Raw genomic sequence first — 22,608 nt, forward strand, 5'->3', positions numbered from 1 at the left:
TACATACAAGAAATATAAGCATTTCTAAGCCCATGAGGAAACTGAGACTTAAAAAATAAAGTTGTGACTTGATGACTTTAATAACAGTTTACCCAGGGCTTCTAGTCCCATAGTCAGCTCTTTCTATTTTTTTAAAGGCAATTGGGGTTAAGTGACTTGAACAGGATCACACAGCTAGTAAGTGTCTGTGGCCACATGTGAACTCTGGTCTTTCTGACTCCAAGCCTGGAGCTCTATCCCCTGAGTCACCTAAGTCCCCATCAGTGCTTTTTTAATAACATCCTGTCAGGAAAGATTTTGATTTTTCATTACAATTTACCCAAAACTGTTTGCATATGAACTTTGTGTAAAAATAGTAACTTACATTTGTTTATCGCTTCACAATTTCCAAAGGATGTTCACAGTATAGCATTTGAGTTTCCTAACAGCCTTATGAAGTGGTTAGAGCAGGGCAGGGCAAGACATTTTATAGAGACTATTTAACGCGTACTTACTAACTGTGGGACTCTGGACAAGTGACTTAATCTGTGCCTCATTTCCCTCATTAATAAAACAGGGAAAATAGACTTGATGGTCTTTAAGATCCCTTCAAGTTTTAAAGTTATGATTCTGTGAGCCTATGATTCTTGGCTGATACTGGTGACAGAGAAGGGCTTGGGAAGGATTTGACTGGAATCAGGGCCTATCTGTCTGTAGATACATAAATCTGGCCTTCTCAAGATTGACTTTATTACAGAAATATTTCCAAAAGTTTTTAATTTTTATGTAATTATAGGTTTAGGAAGCAAATAGGAAAATAAGTAATAAAGTACTAGACACTGAAGTAAATATTTTTATTGCTATGTTTATTTAGAGTAATTCTTTAGTTATTCTTCAAAATCTCATTTCTCATACTTACAGTTCAAAAGGTTTTCTTTCTTCACAAGCTTGTACACATAAACTCACCTTCTATATTTAGGCCAGATAATACCTCCTACTTAACTGAAATAAATGAGACCATCTAATAGGAGTTGCCATGAATTCATCCTCCCAAACTTCTCACATCACCACACATTTTCTCTTCTTTTCTTCTTGCCTTGGGAAAAGTTATTGCTGTTCCTTCCAGTCCTCTGATATGTGCCTCTGATCTATCCCCTGCCAACTGTTTCAGAACATAAATCCTACTATCAATATATCTTCCTTCCTACTTCTTTCTCCTGCATCTTCATTCTCATCTTCTTTACTGACTTTTTTCCATTTGCTTACAAATATGCCATAGTCAATCAGTCAGTCAGCTAACATTTATTAACAATCTTCTCTGTGCAAGACACTATGTTAAGAGCTGGGGATACAAAGTAAGGCCTCCTCTACCCTATACAAATGCCATTCCATCTCCTTTCCTTCACTGTCAAGTGTCATGAAAAAAATAGTCTATAACTTCCTCAACCCCATCAAATTTAGTTTCTTCTCCTACTACTGAAATTCCTTTCTTAAAGCTCATCAATTATATCCTTATCACCAAATTCAAAGGCCTCTTCTTAGCCCTCATCCTCTTTGACCTTTAGGTGTCTTCTGCCACTCTTAACCATTCCTACCTTCTACAAGGCACTCTCTTCCCCATTTGCTTTCCAGTGTAATGAAAGGTCTGGAAGGTTCAGCAGCACTACAAAGGCTCCTGGTAAGGTACAAGTAATGATGTACTATATGTCTGTCACTGGAGGCCTGCCTAGTCAAGTATAGGGAAGTTTATCACCAGAAGACTAGCCACCAGATGATAGATTTTTTATAGTCATAGCAATTTATGAAAACTGAATTGCTAAATGTTGTAGGGGTTGTAATCTGTATTGGTGGTGTTTATTTTGAATTTATAGATTCCTAAAGCATGAGTTATTTGTTGTAAGACAAATCTCTAAAACTCTAAGTGGCAGAGCAAATGTTAATCTGTCCTTGTAGAGAAAGTTCCTCACCCAGATCTTTACATACTGATGAAATTGTGGGTCCAGTTTAAAAGAAAAAAAGGGGTTTTGTATAAATATAATATCCCACTAAAGAACTCTGTCATAAGGGCAGGGACCATGTATCATAGAAGTGTTTTATCTCCCCCATTGCCTAATAAAGTGCTTATATATATGTATATATGTATGTATACATATATATTTATATACAGCAATTGCTTAATAAATTATTGTTGGATTGAATTAAACAATTCTGTAAGGTTATCTAGGGTTGGCCTTGAATTACAGAAATATAATGTAAAAGCACTCAGTCTAATGGGTTTAGGATACTAGTTTGCTTCTAAAAATGTTTGTTTTATTAAGAACCATTTCATCAAAATGGGAGTTTAGGTAATTTGAGTGAGAATATCTTAGATTTGTTTTAGTGCCAACGTTTGTTTTCCTCACTTGTCTGTCCTAGAAAAAGGCAGCATGAAAGGGGACAGATCTGAAATTAGAGGAACTTGGTTTGAATTCAAGCTATTTACTAGCTGTGGGATCTGGGCAAGTCATTTAACTTCCATGGGTCTTAGTTTTCTCATTTTTAGAGTTATTAGATTAGATGATCTCTAAGGGTCCTTCTAGCTCTAAATTTATGCTTCTGTGATTTGTTTATGTTGTATTAAATATGAGTGGTGACTTGTCAACTTTGTGCCATTAATCTGATATACAAATGGAAATGTTAAGATTTTTTAAAATAACTCAATATAAATGAATATAATGTGCAAGACATTATACTATGCATAATGGATATACTATTTGCATTGGATATGGAAAGAAAAAAATGAAAGGTTTTGCCTTTAAGGAACTTACATTTTACTAGGTTTTGGGAAATATAGTATGTGAACAAGTAAGTGTGGAAGTGATGAGGTGGGGGCATTGATCAGGCTTTTTCAACCATTCCTAACTGCCCACCCCCCCATTTACTACTATTGACTCGTTGCCCAGATGGGATTTCCAGTATAAACTCTTCCATTTTCTTTATTCTTTTTGTTAACTCTGAGCCCCCATTCAGAGACAGTGTTTTACAAACCACCTCAACTTTGAGATTTATCTCTATCTTTTCTCTGGAGACAATTGCCCTTCAGTTGTCTTCTCCCAACTGTGTTCTTAATAAGGACAAAGAAATGTTGATGGTTAATACTGTTTATAGAGACAAAGTATGAATTTAAAATAAAGGTAAATCGACTTTCCCTAAGTCCAGATGGAAAGGTTTCATGTCCTATAAAGAAGATCAAATGGGGAGAGAGCATTACTACCTTGGGGGTCTGTTGTTCAAATGTCTTTCAGCAACACAGTTTCTGTCTAGATGTATCTAATGACCAATGGGTGCAGCTCTTTACGGAGTTTGCCTTTGCCTATTTTGCTCTCCTAGTTCCACACACAATTTCTTACAGTTTACCTTTCTGTAGCTTCATGCATTTTCTAGTCTTCCTCTTAGAGTTTATCTCCTGGATTCATTGAGCTTTGTTTTAAAGGTCACCTAGAGTCATGTGATTTCATTCTTTATCCTATGACCTTACTTTCTGATTCACTGAAGGGATTCATTTGCATTTCATAGAGGATTCATTTGCACTTCACAAAGGCGAATTACCTGTACTGTACTGGATGCATTTTTACAGTCAGTTTAACACCTCCTTATCTGGCCCCTTTTCTGTGATTAGGTTAGGTGGGGGGAGGATCCATTCTCTCACATGTATAGTACAAGATGAATTGAGAGAGTAGAGAGAACTAACCACTCTGGGGAATCAGAGAAGGCTTCAATGAGATAACACCTGAAATGAGCTTTAAAAGAAGACCAAGTTCAGAGTGGTTAAGGTGAGGAGACTGTACCCCTCAGGTACATGAGAAACAGCGTATGTAAATAAATGCACAATGGTAAGATGGAGAATTGTGAGTTTGGGGAAATGGCAGGTTTGGGACAAATTCATTCCAGTTTGACTGGAATGTAAAATTCATAAAAATAGGTATAATATAAACAAAGGGTGAAAAAGTAAGTGGGAGATAAATTGTGTAGGGCCCTTAATGTAAGGTAAAGGAGTTTGTTTATTATCCTCTAGGAAATGAGAGGCTACTGAGGATATTTGAGCATGTTTTTCCCATGGCAGGTCTAACTTTGAATTCTTAGAGTACCAGGTAAGTGAGAACTATAATGTAGTAAAAAAAAATCACTGACTGAATGGTGATAAGATCATATTTCTAGCAGAAAAGCTTTGATAAAGACCCACTAAATCTGTCTATAGGAGAATCTCCTGCATCATTGGTTCAATTTGGATCAAGCTTTCAAAGAGGCTAAAGAGGGTGGTCCCTTTTATTCAGACTAGCCCTGAGTATGTAACTGAAGAGTCACATAGGCAGGTAATATAAATACAGAAGTTTTAAGAGCCAACCCTTGACTGAGCAATTGTTGGCAGTTCAGCTGTGCATCCTCAAGCAATGGTTAACGTAATAGCTGAAAACAAGAGTCACTCTGTTTACCCTGAATTTTCCATAAAGTCTTACTCAAGAATCCTGTCTCAGTACAACAGGGGAGTGACCTGTGCCTTAAGAAGATAGATTATTATGGCAGCTGTGTGACGTGTAAGTTGGAGAGAATAGAGACTGGATGCTGGGAAATCAATTAAGAGACTGTTAGAAAATTCCAGGAGGGACGTGATAAGGGCCTGAATAAAGGTAGCAACCATGTAAGTCTAAGTGGAGAGAAAGGTATGGATGAGAGAAATATTTCAGAGAGAATCAGCAAGGCTTACCAAGTAATTGAATATATGGAGAAAGAAAATTTAAGGATGACTTCAGTTATGAATCTGGCAGACTGGAATGATGGTAGAAACCTGAACAGAAATAGGGGATATTGAAGGAGCAGGTTCTCTTTGGGACATGTTGAGTTTGATATATTGGCAGGACATCCAGGTGGATCTGTGTCTGTACAACGTTAGTGATGCTGAACTGGTGTTCAGCAGTGATATTATGTATGGCTATACAGATTTGGGAGTAATCTGCATAGAGATGATCATTGAACACATGGTAGCTGATGGGATTTCCAGGGGAGCTTGTGAAAAGATACCAAACACAAGAAGGAAGTTTGGGGGAACACCCCAATAAGGGGGCAGGAGTTGGTTTGGGGGATGGTGATAATGTCAGCCAAATAGAAGAACCGAGGGAAAGCAGTGTCCTGGAGTGCAAAGGAAAGAGAGGGTATCTAGAGGGAAGGAGTGGACAAAAGTAAAGAGAATAAGGACTGAGACAAAGTTGTCAGATTTAGCAGTTAAGAGATCCCTGGTAGCTTTCAAGATCACTGTCATACTTAGAATCAGAATGGAGGTGGGTAGCTACACTAATTAGTTTTGCCAGATTTAAACTATACAAGTGCAGAAGTTTCAGAAAAATGCCATAGAAGGACATCCTTGGCTCCACGTGGTACAAATAGCTTCTTGATTGTATTTAAAGACTCTGTGAATTAGCTTTCTGGGTGGATTAACAAATACTGACAATTATTTTTTAAACAGTTATATTTTTAGTGGGTAGAATGATGTGTTGATTCAGAAATATGAATCACTTTCTCTCTCTGATCCTAGATAGTTTCCTTCATTGCAATTCACAGTGATTAAGGAAAAGGTCTAGAAAAGTATAGTAAACTGAGTGCTAGACCTGCAGTCAATAAGGCCTGGGTTCAAATTCCACCTCTGACATTTCTTAGCTGTGTGACCAGAGGCAAGATGCTTACAGTCACTGAGCCTCAGTTTTCTTATCTTTAAAATGGGGCTGCTAATACCTGTAGTCCCTCTCTATTGGTTTTGGTGAGGCTTAATTGAAATAATATACAGTGTCCTAAAAGTCTATATGTAAAGTGCTTTTACAAACCTTAAAGCACTGTTGTTATTTTTTTCATTTTGCTATTATTAGAAATATCGCCCTTTAAAATAAATTCATAGTAGTATCAGCCAAAAGTGTTCATTGGTCTTTGAAAGTTTACATTTATAATCTTTCACAGCTTAAGAGTGTCCCAGAACAATTTTTTAGTTAAGTTGGCAAAGATTAACATGTCAGCTGTTAAGTTTTTTTTAAAACGTTCATGATTTTAGCTCTGTGACCCCTATCAAAAAGAATTACAAGTTGTCTGCTGATCTGAGTTCCTGCACACATGCAGGCCTGCCTGTTGGCATGGTGAACACAAGCAGGTGTGTTATATTACTCGCTCTGTTCAAGGGCAAATTGAAGTAAAACATTTAAAAATTACTGACAGAAATAGTTTTATTATGTCTATAAAACCAATAATTCAATGCTCAGAAAAATCCTTCCCAACCTACAGATTTTAGATATTTAATATTTCCTTTTGTACTTTATGTAACTCACTATAAACAGACAAAAACCGAATGTTGCTTATCTCTTCAGGAGAAAAGCCATTACAGCTGGAAAGAAATCTCTACTATTGCCTAGTATCCTTACTTAGGATATGGAGAGAAATGGAACAACAGATTTATATAGTGTCTTTTCTGGTACAAGCAGGCCTTAGCATTCAGGTTCAAAGGCTAAATAGCTTACAATGATTTTTTTTTTATTTAAAACTTTTGTTTTCATGATCCCTTCTAACCTATCTGTTCCCAAGAAGGAGGTTTAGGTAACTTTATTTCAGCAAAGAGATTGTTCAAAAAGGATTAAAATAAGCTAAATGTTCTGTTCTTGAAAGAACTCAAGTGAAAGCCACCTTACTTTTAGTTACAAGAAATTTAGTTTCACGTTAGATACCCCTTCACCCTTTTGTACACACACATATATGTGTACATACACACACACATACAAACACACACACAAGCATGGACATGACAAATCTCATTATCATTGTCAGCAACAACAAATATTCATTAAGGCGCGTAGACAACATGCTTTTGTTAAATGCTTACTATGTGCCTGGCAGTATAGAAGGTGCTAGGGATACAAATATATAGGGGGGGAAAGATAGCTCCTGCCCTCAAGGAGGGTACGTTCTGAGGGGGATGACAAGATATAAATGGGTAGCCGAAAAGTATGTGTGCAAGTGAAAGTGTACGTCCATGTGGGCATGAGGGCAAAGTTCAGAGAGTTAGCAGCACGGCCAGGAAGGGAACAAGACATGGTTGGCCTGTGCCCATCCTCCAAATGGAGGCCCCCAAGAACTCACTATTGGGAAAAGGGAGCCAGAGGACCAGAAGAATGTTCCAGAGTGATAAGGCAGCTGAGTCATAGCAGCAAAGTGTAGACCGTCAGAAGCACAACCAGAAGAGGAACTAAGAGAGTAATCCAAAGGGTACTGGATGTGACTAAAAGAACTGCATAGCTGAAAACATCTCTCATCTTTCCCTAGCCATTCTATCTTTTTTTCTACAAATCCTCATGCCCTGGGATAACATAATCATAGACATTTTGAGCCCCAAGATACCCAAGAGCTTACAGTGATCTAACACACAAAACACAGACCTCCTGAATATGAAGAATTGCACCTTTTCCAGTGTTTCCTGAGCTGCTTGGCATTGTTACTCTGTATAATCGGACTCCACTGAACACATTTACCACCACCTACTAGTCACCAATCTGAAGCCTTTTCTCTAGCGAGGATGATATCTTTCCTATCCCTTGAAAACAGTTTTTTTTCTTTGATTTTATATTCCAGGGGTGCAGAATCTTCAGCCTTGAGGCCCCATGTGACCTTCTAGGTTCTCAAGTGTGGCCCTTTGACAGAATCCAAACTGCCTTTGTTCTGTGAAGTTTGGATTCAGTCAAAGGGCTTCACTTGAAGATCTACAGGGCCACATGTGGCCTTGAGGCCACACAGGTTCCCTACCCCAGCATACTATCGACACATAGTAGGGGCTCAACAAATATTTAGTGCGTTGAAAAAAATCATTCTGGCTGCTTCAAAAACAGAAACATAGAAGTCATTTAAAAGATAGTTTCTTCAAAAACAGATAAGTTTGGCATTATGATATTTTAGATCCCTTAAGACTCAAATATTTCCTAATTGTAGAAGTTAAGAATTGAAATGACAATAAATAAAATTTCATACTATATTCATGGAATTAGCGTGATTATACTTCTAAAATGAGTACCAAGAAGGACATAAAATATTAATTCAGGAAATAACACATATAGAATATTTTAATCCCCATGGTAAGGCTCTAAATCTTATTAAAAGGTAAACTCAAAAAGCAAAATGAGCCCAAAGTAAAAGGAAAATCTGTGATGTGAAAGTAATTAAGGCAGGGAGTGCTTGGCACAGGGAACCTAAAGTATTCACTCATATGCACAACTGGTTCTCCTGTATAATTGTATCTAATACGCATTCACTCTCTGGCAGGAGGATTCTTTGAAGCACCTGCAGCTTGTTCATCAGCCGTGGATTTTACCAAGCGACACTGAGAGTGAAGGAGTTGAAGCAGAGCAAGATAAATGTGAGTAGAGATTGTGATTTGTTGGCAAAGGGTACATTGCCTGAGGAAATGTATTTCTCATGGCCATAGAAAGCTGCCATGTAAATATGAACACATGCAGACACATGATACATATATACATGCACACAAATGCACATACACACGTACACACACAAACTGCCCAAAACCATGAACAAACTTGATTAGAGAACATGTAAAGACAGACAGTAGTTGGACTCTATAAATCTTGTTTCCATGAAGTTTTAATTGTGGTGTCAGGTTCATCCATACATACCCATGAATTAACTTTCTGGAAACTGGCACCAACCTCAAAAATGGAGTTTTTCCACCTCCCCCACTAACACCCCTGAATAGCCTATAATGTAGTCACATGAAAAGTAAATCTGTAAAGTCTGTAATCTGTAAAATATTTTAATAGGGTGGTGAAGATACATTATGATTATTAAAGGATCTAAAATACCACAATCCCCAAATATCAAAAGGAGAGTTAAAGTGAACCGCATTGGTCTGATGGTGAAGCCGAAGTATTGACTGAAATGGAAATAACTGCCACCAGGAAAAGAACCCAAGTCTTCTGATTTTTCATCTATTCTAATAACATCATCAAGAAGTAGTTCTGACTAGATTTTTAAAAATTATCATTATACTAAACAGTACCCCTGTTTTGGGTAATATGCAATAGAAAATGTATTGTACACAGATGGATTCAGTAGTCTTGGTTTACAAAACTATATAAAAACAGCCTTTAAAATAAAGCATTGAAATTAAAGTCACCATCAACAGCATCCCGCTGAAGAATTAACATTACACATGACAGTCTGACTATTTTTTTCTAAAGACAATGAAATTAATCACATCTAACTGGAAATTCAGGATTAACTCTCTTTCCCAAGTCCTTAAAGCTCAAATCTCAGTTGCATTACATACAAGGATATAGTGATGGCAAGAAGTAACATGGTGTAGTGGATAGGGATCTGGCCTTGTAGTCAGGAAGACTAGGTTTGGTATTTTGCCTCTGTCTTGTACTAATTATATGACCAAATGCAAGTCACTCAACCTGTCAGTGCCCCAGGCATTCAAAGAGTATACGTTAGAGTAAAGTTGCATTGGTTGAGGGACTTTCTATATTATGAATTCTATGTACTAATGAAATTACAAGTCTAGACCCATCTACCCCTATGCACACATGCATGCATACATACATACGTATATACACACATATTCCTCAAAACAATGAACAAACTTGATTGGAGAACATATAAAGACAAACAGTACATAAATACATACATATGCATATATATCTGTGTGTGTATGTATGGGGGTAGGTGGGTCCAAATTTGTGATGTGGATGTGTGTGTGTGTGTGTGTGTGTATGTGTGTGTGTGTGTGTGTGTGTGTTTGTGATGGCAAGGGAAAGTTCCCAGATCTTTATCTCTACTCTGTAGTTGAGTATAGGATATCTTTCTCAACTTTTTTCTTGACATACTCTTCTCCATAAAGGCTATGTTAGATTCCATTGTAAAACTATAAAAATAATTTTCTAATATTTCCCAAATGTCTTCTTTCTTTCTTTCAAAAGAACCAAGATAATAATTTGTAATTAAAACATAAAATAATAATCATCATTCATCTAGGAAATTATTTATAGATTTAATATAAGTTCAGTATTGATTTAATATGTCTATGCACTCATGTGTACATACACACACACACAATATAAGCTTGCTCAAGGACCTATCAATCACTATAAAGTAGGTCACTCTTGTACTAACTTAACTGTAGACCCAGAACCAAGAAGGTTTGATCTCAGCAGTATTGTACAGGGAGGTGACATTTGAGAACAGTAAATTATTTGAAAGAAAAATCAGATTTAAAAATAATTATGTGGTAATAACAGCCATCTGGAGATGGAATGCTGGAATTATGGCCAAACCCTCAACTTAGAGCAAAAACTGCTGTAAAACAGTGGCCATCAACAGCCAGGTGCTGGAACATCTGTACAATGGAAAGCCACTGAGGGGCCTGGCATCCAGACCATTCCTAGGTCTTGGTGTCTATGGTTTTAAAGAAGCTGGCAAGATGTGGACAGATGATCTGCCTTTTCTTTTTCCCAGAGGAAAGTAATAAAGGACACATAAATCTGCATGGACCCTGTACATGTGATTTAGAGGCCTATGAGTTCAAAATTTATGAGTGTGGACTGAAGAGGTAGAGAATTCATCTCTGCAACAGTAACACCTGTTCTTTGACACAGATTTTTATGAATTGTATTTGGACAGTGTTTACAGCATTCTTTGACTTCTTTTGAGGCAACACCACCCAGGTGTAAAGACATTCCTAGGGTTTGTCTGGATCTTTTCATCCAAAGGTTTTTATCTCTCTCTCTCTCTCTCTCTCTCTCTCTCTCTCTCTTCATCATTATAGAGCAAAACTAAGTGAAAGGAATGTTTAGAATGATCTTTTTTTTTCAAGAAAATAATTTTTTTCCACATTTATCATGCATGGGAAAATATCTTTGGAACCATTATGCAGGAAAAATAAACATAAATAACTATAATCCAACTAATTAGAGCTCTCAATTTAACTCAACTAGAGTGATTTTCATAGGACTTCAGAGCTAGAAGGATCGCTGTAAGTTTGATAATCTTAACTTCTCATTTTCTAGATCTCTACAGATGAGAAACGGAGGCTCAGAGAGATTAGGTGCCTAATCCAAGGCCACACAGCTATTTAGGCACAGAGCTGAGAATAAAACCTAAGGCTTCTGGCTCCTGGGCCATCAGACCTTCCACCCCAGTGCACTTGCTTCCTCCAGGAGCTCTTGTTAGATATAATTTTTATAAAACAAAGAAACATTTTCAATTCTATTCAATTTAACAAACGTTTATTTAGTGCCTATATTATTCAGTGGAAGTGATGGGAATGAAAAAAAAAACAGACAGTCCTTGACTTGAAAAAAGCTTATACTTTACTGGAAGGTTAGATCATGTACACACATAAAAGTAAATGCTAATGGTACACAAAGGAAATTAAACAGGAGAAGAGTGTTCACACCTGGAGAAATTTTAAAAAAACCTACTCTTGCAGGAGGTGGTATCTGGGTTGTGCACTGAAGGAAGGGAGGGAGCCTGCAATTCCGTGGTGAAGGGGGACTGCATTCCTGATGTCAACTGTCATTCCTAGGCAAACGCTTAGGGAAGGAAATGGAACCCCACGGATGGGGGACAGCCAGCAGGACAATTTGGTGGAAATGGAAACTGTGTGTGAGAGAATCATATGAAATAAGATTGGAGAGGCATGTGGGATTACTGTTATTAACTGTAAAGTTGGCAAGGCACTTTGATGCAATAACGTATTTGATCTTCACCACAACCAGGTGGGCTAGGTGTTATCATGACCCTTGTTTTATAGATGAGGAAACAAACTGAGGCACAGGGGAGTTAAGTGATTGACCCAGGGTCATACAGCTAGCAAGTATCTAAAGCCAGAGGTTAACTCAAGTCTTCCTCACTCTTAAGTCCCACTTTGATCCACTGTGCCACTTAGATTCCTTACATTATGGAGGGCCTTACTTGCCAAGATGAATCTATCGTGACATCATATAGTAGCATATCATGTCATATCATATGTCATGCCATGGCGTGTCATAGCATATCACAGATACTGTAATGCAAAATAATATAGCACAATATTGTATTGTCTAATACCTCATATCATATTAATAGTGCAATGTAACATTAAACGATATTCACCAATGACATTAATAGCTTAACATTGTACAGCCATATATCATATTACTTACATGTATATAGTATATTTAGGTAAATAAAATATGTATACAATGTGATACTATATAATAAAATATTGTGTTACATGAATGTGTTTGTTACATTATTGTATTATGTTAGTAATGTAATATATGTATTATATGACACATATATGTTGTATATGTATTCTACATCATATGTCATATGATATGTATTACATATTACATATTATATACTTATACAAATATATCATATGATACAATACAATATTATATGATATTATGTTATACTATGTTTTATGTTATGTTATCATCCTAGAGATACTAGGGAGCCATGGAAGATTTTTGAAATGCCAAGTAAAATAGATAGATAAATAGATAGTGTGCCACAGATAAATAGAGATCAATAGAGAGACAAGATAGTACTGTACAGACAAAGAGAGAGACAGTACCCCCCCACACACACACACATACATATCAGGGAGTGTATTCAGCCTTACTTTTCTGTCTTTGTATCCATAACACTTATCACTATGTACACATATCACATATGTACATATGTATCACATATGTACATATATGTAGCAGGCCATTGATACTTGGTGGTTAATTTCAAAACAAAAATGATATATTTTAAATTAAAAATATCTCAAGGCAAAATATAACAATCTAACACTAGTATCCAGTTCCACAATCTACAGTAATTTTATTTGCTGAGATTGTAGGCTTGAAATTGTATCTCTACCTAATCTTTACCATTCGCATCATTCCTATCATGCATTCAATGTAGTGGATTAGTAATTACTCTTTCTTATATTTTACCATTGATGACCTTAAACCCTTTGGAAAACTGCATTAAACATACTTATTTATCCTCTGTAAATTTAATTTAGCAATGGTAAATTAAAATTATGTTCCTTATCTGTTTTATTAATAATTCATTAAAAGGGCTAATAACAAGGATCATTATAGAGTGATGCAGTCCCTAAGCCTCCTCTACCTTTCCAGACAAATAGACTCATAAAACTGAAAATTGTGCTTTGTTCAGTCATATCTGACTCTTTGCAACCCCTTTGGGGGCTTAAGGGCAAAGATACTGGAGTGATTTGCCGTTTCCTTCTCCAGCTCATTTTACAGATAAGGAAACTAAGTCAAACAGGGTTTAATGACTTGCCCAGGGTCACACAGATAGGCAGTTTCTAAGGACTGATTTTCATCCAGAAAAATGAGTCTTCCTGACTCCAGGCATGGGACTCTATCCACTGTATCCTCTAACTGCCCCACACCTGAAAATAGAGCTCACCTATCCCAACCCTTCCATCTTAGAGAAGAAATAACTGAGGCTTAGAGAATATAAGTGACTCACATATCAAGTTTAGAAACCGAGTTTGGATTTAGAGTCAGGTCACAGATCAATGCTACCGTTTCCTCGGGAAAGGTTGTGTCAATTTACTGCCTGATTGTCAGTCTGTAGCTATGTTTTCTCTTCCTATATCCTTAAGGGTAGGTAATTCCTGCTTTTATATCACCAAGCTTAGCACATTGCTTTGCACATAGGAAATACTCAATTCATTCAATTAATCATTCATGTATTCTTTGCTTTATGTTACTCTGCTTTCATACTCCAACATAGCCCACTCTTCTCTCAATGAATCCTTACCAAATGAGATTTTTTTTTTTTTATCTCAAGGAACACAGAATCAGACGAGGCATTTTCAAGAACCTCAAAGTTAGAGAAATCAAGAAAACATGATGGTTCCAAGATGGATGCTGATGTGTTTTACTATGGGAAAATCCTGCACACATTGCTTGAGAGCTCAAATTATTATAGCTTGTTTGTAAAGGCAAGTAGGTGGCTCAGTAGATAGAATTCTGGGCCTAGAGTCAGGAAGACCTGAGTTCAAATCTGGACTCCAACACTTACTAGCTGTATAACCCTGGGCAAGTCACTTAATCCTTTTTGCATCATTTCCTTATCTGTAAAATGAACTGAAGAAGGAAATGGCAAACCACTCCAGGATCTTTGCTAAGAAAACCTCAAATAGGATCATGAAGAGTTGGGCATGACCAAACAACAGCAACATCTTATAGAGGGACATTGAAGAAAATTTAAGCTTGGTAAAAATGAATTAATTAATTAATCAGTCTTTCCCAAACAGGGCACTGGAGGAACCGCAGCATGATTTAGTGGAAAGAGTGCTGGGTTTGGAGGCAGAAGCTCTGAGTTCAAATTCTAGCTCTACTGAAACTCACTGCTTGTATGATTTTTCTAAAATCATTTCACCTTTAGGGGTCTGTTTCATCATATGTAAAATGAAGGCATTTGGTTTGCTGACCTTTAACCTCCTTTCTAAATCTATGATTATATTTTATCTCCACTTATATTGGGGTTCCATATGTGTATGGAAGGGCTAGTGCACCAGAAGCTGACTGAAGCATGAAAAATAAAGGAGCACTGATTTTTAAAAATGCCCTCTAAATTCCATAACCTTTCAGCTCCCAGGATTTTGCAACTTCTCTGCAGTGTGAGATTGTGCTCCAAGATGATCTGGTGGATAGGATACATAGCATCTTAATCATTTAAACTGATGCTAATTCCCTGGGAAATGTTCTAAACGTTAGTGAAGACAGAACTGATAGAAACGGATCTAGAGAGCCTGGAAACTTAGGAAAGGACCACAAAGAGCTTCATCTTGGAAGTGAGCAAGCTAGCACATCTGGAGGCAAATAATTAGAAACACAGATTTTTAGTGGAAGGAAAGAAGCTGGGAAACAGTAACTCCTCAGAGACAGTTGTATAATAGAGGAGGCAGGATTTTCCAGCATCTTTCCTTTAAAAAAATATACAACACAGTTTTAGCTCACTTACAAAGAATCAGGTCTTTGCCAAAAAATCAAGTTGGTGGTATAAATGTCTCCCAGGGCAGAATACTGCTGGGTTATCTGCCACTGAGCGTACAGATAACAGTGACTTCTTTGTGCTCTGGTTGCTTGTGAGATGCTCTACCAAAAACTATAGCTAAAATTTGATTTATTTTTTTATTGGGGTGTTTAAACTAAAAAAAAGTACCTTCAAATCTTCTTCCTTATTCTGTAGGAGTTAGATGCTTTAAAGACCCATTCCCTGAATAAAAGTTTTGCTCTTTTTCCTCTGGTTTCATATTTTTCCCCAGTTACATATTTCTTTACAAGATGGGTGGTAGCAGGTAGACAGTGGATATTATAAGGACCTTTTCACAGGAAATGAATGTGACAGCATTTTACAGCTAGGAGAGGCCTTCCAGATAATATAATTCATCATTCTCATTTTACAGATGAAGAAACTGAGGTCCTGACAAGCTAAAGGACCCTCCCATAGTGGCACAAGTGGTCAGAAACAGAGCCGGTAATAAAACCCATGTCTCCTAATTCATTATGCACTCTGCTGTTTCCACTACTGTCATATAATGGGGATAGAAGTCAGACTGCGAAGGGTTAAGTGAGTTAAAGGAGAGGAGGCAGAATCAATAGGTATTGTCACTCTTTTCTAAGAGTTTGTATGAGGAAACATGCAGGAAGATAGTTTGAGGAGATGATAAGTTCCAGGGGAAAGCAATTCTCATTTAGGTATGGACTGAGCCAGATGATCAGTTTCATAGATCTAACTAAGCCTAAGATTCTTTCTTTTGGATACTCTTCTGCTCTGGAGTCATAGATCACCTCCTGCTTAACTGAGTTGTGACACTTAGAAAGAGCATCATGAAGTAGTGAATAGAGTCTTAGATCCAGGAAGGCTAGGGTTGTTCAAATCCCCCTTAGATACTTCCTAGCTATGTGAACCCGGCTAAGGAAAGGAAGAATGTGATGAGCATTCATTAAGCACCAACTATGTGCCAGGCACTGTGCAAAGTGCTTTATAATAGACAAATATCTTAATCTCTCTGGGGCATCACTTCCTCATCTATGAGACCAAATGGTTGAACTAGGGACTATAGGAACTTATAAGGGACTATAGACATGGTAAGAAATTATGGAAACTATAAGGAGGTTGTACTTGAGATTATAGTGATTATAAGGGACTATAGAGATCATAAGGGACTATAGAACTAAAATCCCTTTATGTTTCACATCTGTGATCCTATGATCACAAGTGCTATGACTGCCATTCAACCCATGGAGGGACCAGACCAAAGGGGGAGAAAAGAAAAACCCTTTGTTTTCTCTATGGTCATTTCAGATCATTATAGCTTATATTTAAATAATGCTTTGTTTTCCTTTTCTTTTTTTTTTTGGAGGGGGGAAGGCAGGGCAATTGCAGTTAAGTGACTTGCCCAAGGTCACACAGCTAGTAAGTATGTCAAGTGTCTGAGGCTGGATTTCAACTCAGGTCTTCCTGACTCCAGGGTCAGTGCTCTACTCAGTGAACCACCTAGCTGCCCCCATGCTTTGCTTTTCTTAAAGAGCTTTCTTCATGACAGTCTAATAAGGTGGGAAGTGAAAAGATTGTCATCACTATTTTATGAAGAAACTGAGGCACAGGAGGTGAAGTCATTTGCCAGAGTTTACATAGCTAAGAAGCTGTGGAAGCCAGGCATTCATATAGGTTTTTCCCACTCTGGATCTAGCTGTTTCTTGCTCTGATAGTCCATCTCCAGAATTCCACTCGTGTGAAGGAAGTATGGAGTATAGGAGCTAAGGAGGGTATGGAAGATGCCACAAGGCAGCTAGTTTTCCCTTCAGGCTCATTTTCCTCTCTAGTCTGTACCCTGGACTTTCTCTACCTCTTTGAGGGACCACTTAAGAAATAGAGACTTTCTTTCTTCTTGTATTTGTGTTCTTGTATTTCTTCTTGTAGAAATATGAGGTCCTTTGTCCAGTTTTTTGTGTTTTTATTTTCAAAAATCAAACATAAATGAGTGTTACAGGTTTTTTAAACAGTGGTTAGTACAGTGTTTGGCAGATAGTAAGCACTTAATAAATGTTTATGGACAGATTGACTAACAGAGAAGAGTTAACACAGAATGTCCTGAACCCCAGCACACGTATCCCCCAAAGTAGGAAAAGAGAAAATCCAAACCTGAAGGCAACTAAGGGCAAGGCTTCAGTCTATGGAGCAAACTTCAGTAATGATACTTCCTACAAATGTTGAAAGTTAGGGACTAAGGTACTCAGAGATGACAAACAAGGAAGAGAAGATAGCACTTTATCCACCCCCACCCCCAAATTAAAAGGTTGAAAGACACTCAAGTATTTGTAGGCACTAAATGTCAGGACATGAAAGGAGATGAAGAATGAAACACATAGAAAAAAATATGGAACAGAAGGATAACATTAAGAAAGGCAGATGGAGAAAAAAAGTCTTCCTAACGAACTAAAACAGATCTTTTTTGAAAATCAAAAAACTGTTCTGCCAATTTTAATCTCACTTTTTTTCATATTTACTCATACTTTGGTGGGACTCTCACTCCAAACTGAAATATTTCTTGACTCAAAATGTGTGGAGCAAGGGTGTTGAAAGGAAGCTCAGGTGTGACTATTCCCAGAATTAGGTACACTGATTCTTATGTGTTACTATTTTTCCTAATCAGAAACATTTTAAGATCATGTCATCTTAGCATCATAAATTAAGAGCTAGAAGGGATCTCAGAGGCCATAGAGTTTAACACACTTATTATATAAATGAGCAATCTGCAATCACAGGGAGATTGGTGTTTAGTACAAGATCTCACAGGTACTAAGTGACAGGAGCAGGATTATGACCTCGGGCTCTTTGACTCTGGAACCAGTAGGCTTTCCACTGTGTGATTTTACCTTATGAAGGTGAGCTTAATAATTATCGCAGAATTTGTGGAGGTTGATATAAGTCAAACAGCCTTATCTCAAATCAAATAACTACAAATATCTGTTTGCAGATATAATGACTTTAGATAGATAGATAGATACATATACACACACATATACATCTGTATATTTGTCTTTAGAAAAAACAAAACCAAACTCTCTATATAAAAAAATACACACATATGCTACAATTATCTGTTTACAAACTTAATGACTTTGGATACACACACACATACATATGTGTTTGTGTGTGTACTTGCATATAATATATACATACATGTATACATATATACATGTGTACACATATGTATACATATATACACATACATATATACATACATATATGTGTGTATGTGTATATATATATACATATATATATATATATGAGTTTAGTTTTGTTTTTTCTAAAGACTGGATGTCTTTATTCATTTGCATATTCTTGTTCTTAATTTTCCCCAAGTCTGCTGCAAAGCCCTTATAGCATGAAAAGGATCAATTGATTCCTAAAAGTCTTTGAATTTTTTTAAAGGGCGATGTTAAGTAACCTATTAAATTTAAGCCCACCAAATAAACTGATAACTGTAATGGAAAAATGTGTAACTGTGCTAAGCCATATGGAAGACAGAGCTTCAAACTACATGTTTTGTCCATTAGGCCTTTTTATACGATGTGCAACAGTAGTCTGAATGTTTCCTAACAAGCATCAGGGAAGGATAAATTTTCGCAATTAAGCAACTGAATTGTTCTTTTTTGTAATGTGGAATTTGGACAGATAAAAGTTGTGTATGGGATTGAGTTCTCTAAAGAGTAGAAATGTGAGACACTTTGTCCAGTTTTTTGTGTGTTATTTTCAAAAATCAAACGTAAATGAGTGTTACATGTTTTTTAAATCCTTTTACCAAGTCCTTTTGTTTTTCTTGGCATATTCAGATATTTGCCCTAGGTGCGGTCTCAAAACTACAAAATAATAAAAACAAAGTGAAAGAATATCCCATTTACTTTTTAGCCTTGACAGACCGAGTTTAAATGGCAACCTTATGTCAGATGGGATACATCTTTCACAAACAAGAAGAATTTATTGGCTGACTATGAGGAAAGCCTCTCTGCTTACGCTCAGTGGGATTTTGATCTGTCAGTCCTCAGGCCCTGCATCCGCTCGAGCTTGTTCACACGAGCCAGGCTCCTCTCATCTTTTCCCTTGCTCTTTTCTCAGCATCAGTTCCCTCTGAATTATTCCAAACCAATTGGGAATTTCTACTTCTGGTCAGGGATGTAGTCAGTTCCCTTCACACCCCTCAAACCCCCACCCAAGCCCTCTCCATGAGATAAGAGAAGCCTAAAACAACACAATGTCAAGCCAATGGGTGGGTATTTCATATTTGTGATTTTTTAAAAATCGAGTTAGTTTGTGTATAGGAAATGAATAAGATAAGACTCAAGATGGGGAGTAAAGAGATCGAAGAGTAGGGAAGAGTAGGAAGGGCAAGGAAAAAAAGGAGGTAGTTGTAATATCAGTTGTAAAGGCAGGAAGGAAGACTTATGCGGGGGTAATAGGAGTTGAGACATTTAGAAAGAATGAATGAGAGTGGAAAGCAACCTTTGTCTACTTTTCAGTTTGTCTTGTGATGTTACAGTCCTATTAGTGAGGAAATAAATTTGAGGGAAATTCAGCAAAGATAGACAAATCATTCTCTTGACATAGTTGTGAAGTAATATATTGACCTTTCTGTTCATAAACATAATCTTGAAGTATTCATCAATCAGTTAATGTCCCAGTCTGTTGTGGTGGAAAAATATTATACATGAAATTTGAGTGCAAGACCATGTCAGAATCAGTTTGTGAACTAGGAAAATCTCACTCTACAGTTTATAATTTTCAGGATAACAGCACACCAAGTATGTATTGCCTTTGAGCGCTGCTTCTTTGTCTTGTTATCTAAACTACAATTCAGTTTTTGAGTTGTTCTCCTTTTTACAATCTGATATTTCCATAGAAGTGATTTGTCAGTAAGGAGGATTTTGTTGTTCTTTTAGTTTAGTTTCTCAGGATCCATGGCCATGGGAATGTCTAGTTTCTAGGTGTTAGATAATAACTCCCAGAATAGTCTCAAGGATCCTAGATAGTAAGTTTTAGAATCATAGTGACAGGCAGGCCTATTGAGGCTGCACTGTGAGATATAGGGGGTGACATAATTGATATTTACTACACTTGCGCAGAATGATGATATTGCTAAAGTTGACTTGTGAGCTTAACGTTGGCAAGATGCCTTCTTTATCCAGTGCCCTATAAAACAGGTGGGCATTGGTCAGTGATTTGGGGAATCTATGGAGAATCCACAGGGAATCCATGGGGGAATCCAGGGGTAATGCATAGAGGAATGCATGTAACTGCCTCAAACAGCCTCCATTGAGACTTGAGGGAACTTAGGGGAGTGTACAAGCTGTACACTCCGTCAAGACATAGGGGTAGTTGCCCCGCTTCTCGCCAACCTCTGCAAGAAGGGTGATTAGGGAATGCAAGCTGTTTTCCTGTCTGACCAGCTCAAGAGTGAACCTGTTAGAGGCTAGAGTCCAGAATTCCAGTGCCTCCTGTGTGTTATCTGTGAAAAATGATTGTTTTCAATCTGTCTTCAAGCTGAATCTCAGCTCATATCTGATTAAGTTCCTGAATATCCATTTTCATTTTCAATGGATCTTATATAATCCAATGTAATTTTTTACTTTAATTTCATATTTATCTTTGGAAATGAGGGGATATTCAGAATTGTTCCTAGAACTTAATTCACATATTTATTCCCATGCTCTAAGGGAAGATATTTGAAAAGGGATTTGGAACATTGCCAGATCCCCCATATAGGTGAGTGAAAACACCACCACCATAGTTACAGGTTTTTGTAAGGAGGGTAACTTGTGGAAGTATGGGAGCTCTTACTCGTAGATTAGGATCTGCCTATGCTCAAGGCACAAACAAAGGAGCAGTAATGAGTGTGATATTGCTCCTTATTTCACAGGCTCCCTTCTCTGATGTAATTATAGAGGGCTTTAAGGAATCTTTTTGAAATAGTTAAGTTGTTAAAAGATAGGAACAAACTGTTTTCAAAAGAATTACAAACTATTTACAATCACATGAAATACTCCAAATTAGTAACAATGAGAGAAATACAAAATAACCCTGATATATCACCTCACACTCAGCAAATTGGCAAAGGTGACAAAATTTAAAAACTGGGAAAAGTCAACTTTGGAGGGGAAGGATAAGCATAATACTACACAGCTGATTGGTAAAAAAAAATCTGGAAAACAATTTGTAACTATGCAAAATACGAGTGACTAAAATTCTCTCACCATTTGACTGAGATTCCATTGGTAGGCATATAACCTAAAGAGACCATGACCAAAAAAAATGCCCCACTCATACTGAAACATTTATCACAATGTTTTAGTAGCTATGAGTCAAGATTCATTTCATCTGCAATATCTTGATGAGTTATGTTGATTTTTTCCTCTTTTTTTGTCTTTAGAAGTACCATTTGTTATATGAGATGAATCTCTGGGATGAGGAATTGGAGCAATACTCAGAAAATAAAAGAAACAAAGGACTTCAATAAAAACTTTAAACAAAATAAGTTTTATGAAAAAATTAATTAACAAAAAAACATAAGTTCTTTCTATATGGTGACACTGTGCTAAGCCCTAAGAATACACACACAAAAAGGGCAAAAATAATCACTGCTTGCAAGAGCTGAAATTCTAATAGAGACAGTATGTACATGTGCATACATGTAATATGTAATATATATGCTATACATAATATTTAATGTATGTAAATATAATGCAATAAAATATATGTATATACATATATGTGTGTATATATATTATATATATGAAATGGAAAATAACCTAGAAGCTTGGTAGACTCTAGGAAAGGTCTTCTGCAGAAGGTGAAATTTGTGCTGAGAATTGAAAGAAACCAGAGAAAACAAGAGAAAGAGGTGACTGGGCAATGCCTTTCAGACATGGAGATGATCGAATGAATGATGTTTACAAGGTACAGCAGAGAGGCCAATGCAATTGGATTGTAGAGTATGTGAAGGTGAGTAAGCAAAAGACTGGAAATGTAGGAAGGAAATGTTAGAAGAGCTTCACATGCAAAACAGAAGACTTATTATTTGATCCTACAGGTGATAGAAAGCTACTGGAGCTTATTGAGGTAGGAATGGGATATTGAGAGGTCCAAACTTTCAAAAAGTTACTTTGGCTGCTGAGTGGAAGATGGACTACAGTGGAATCTGTCTTTGGTTCTGGACTGTTCAATATTTTTATAAATGAATTTGAATAGACAATGGCAAGCTTATCAGATTTTCCAAGACTCAAAGCTAGGGAAGGGTGATAGAGTAAAATCCTCAAAGATGTTAACAATCTAGAAATGGGAACTAAATCTACTAAGTTTGGTTTAATTGGAGAAATACATAAAATTCCACACTCGGATATTTTTTTAATCAGCTATACATTGAAAAATAATACTTAGGGGTCAATTGGCATGTTGAGGCAATAGTTTCTGTGACTATAATCATGAGATCTGTTAGCCTACAAGTTAAATATCATTCAACAATGTGAAATGAAA

General features: G+C 36.8%; 1 protein-coding gene across 1 annotated transcript in view; it reads left to right on the plus strand.

The window, feature by feature from the left end:
• Positions 1-21,577, plus strand: part of C1H8orf34 (chromosome 1 C8orf34 homolog) — a 390,966-nt gene extending 369,389 nt beyond the window's left edge. Inside the window, exons 14-15 of the mRNA XM_036760505.1 lie at positions 8,305-8,398; positions 21,506-21,577. Coding sequence (XP_036616400.1) covers positions 8,305-8,398; positions 21,506-21,507 — 96 coding nt within the window. The 3' untranslated portion in view covers positions 21,508-21,577. The remainder of the gene's footprint in view (positions 1-8,304; positions 8,399-21,505) is intronic.
• The last annotated feature ends 1,031 nt before the right edge of the window (positions 21,578-22,608 follow it).

The sequence above is a fragment of the Trichosurus vulpecula genome, chromosome 1 (assembly GCF_011100635.1).
Source record: "Trichosurus vulpecula isolate mTriVul1 chromosome 1, mTriVul1.pri, whole genome shotgun sequence".
In the NCBI taxonomy this organism is placed as follows: Eukaryota; Metazoa; Chordata; class Mammalia; order Diprotodontia; family Phalangeridae; genus Trichosurus; species Trichosurus vulpecula.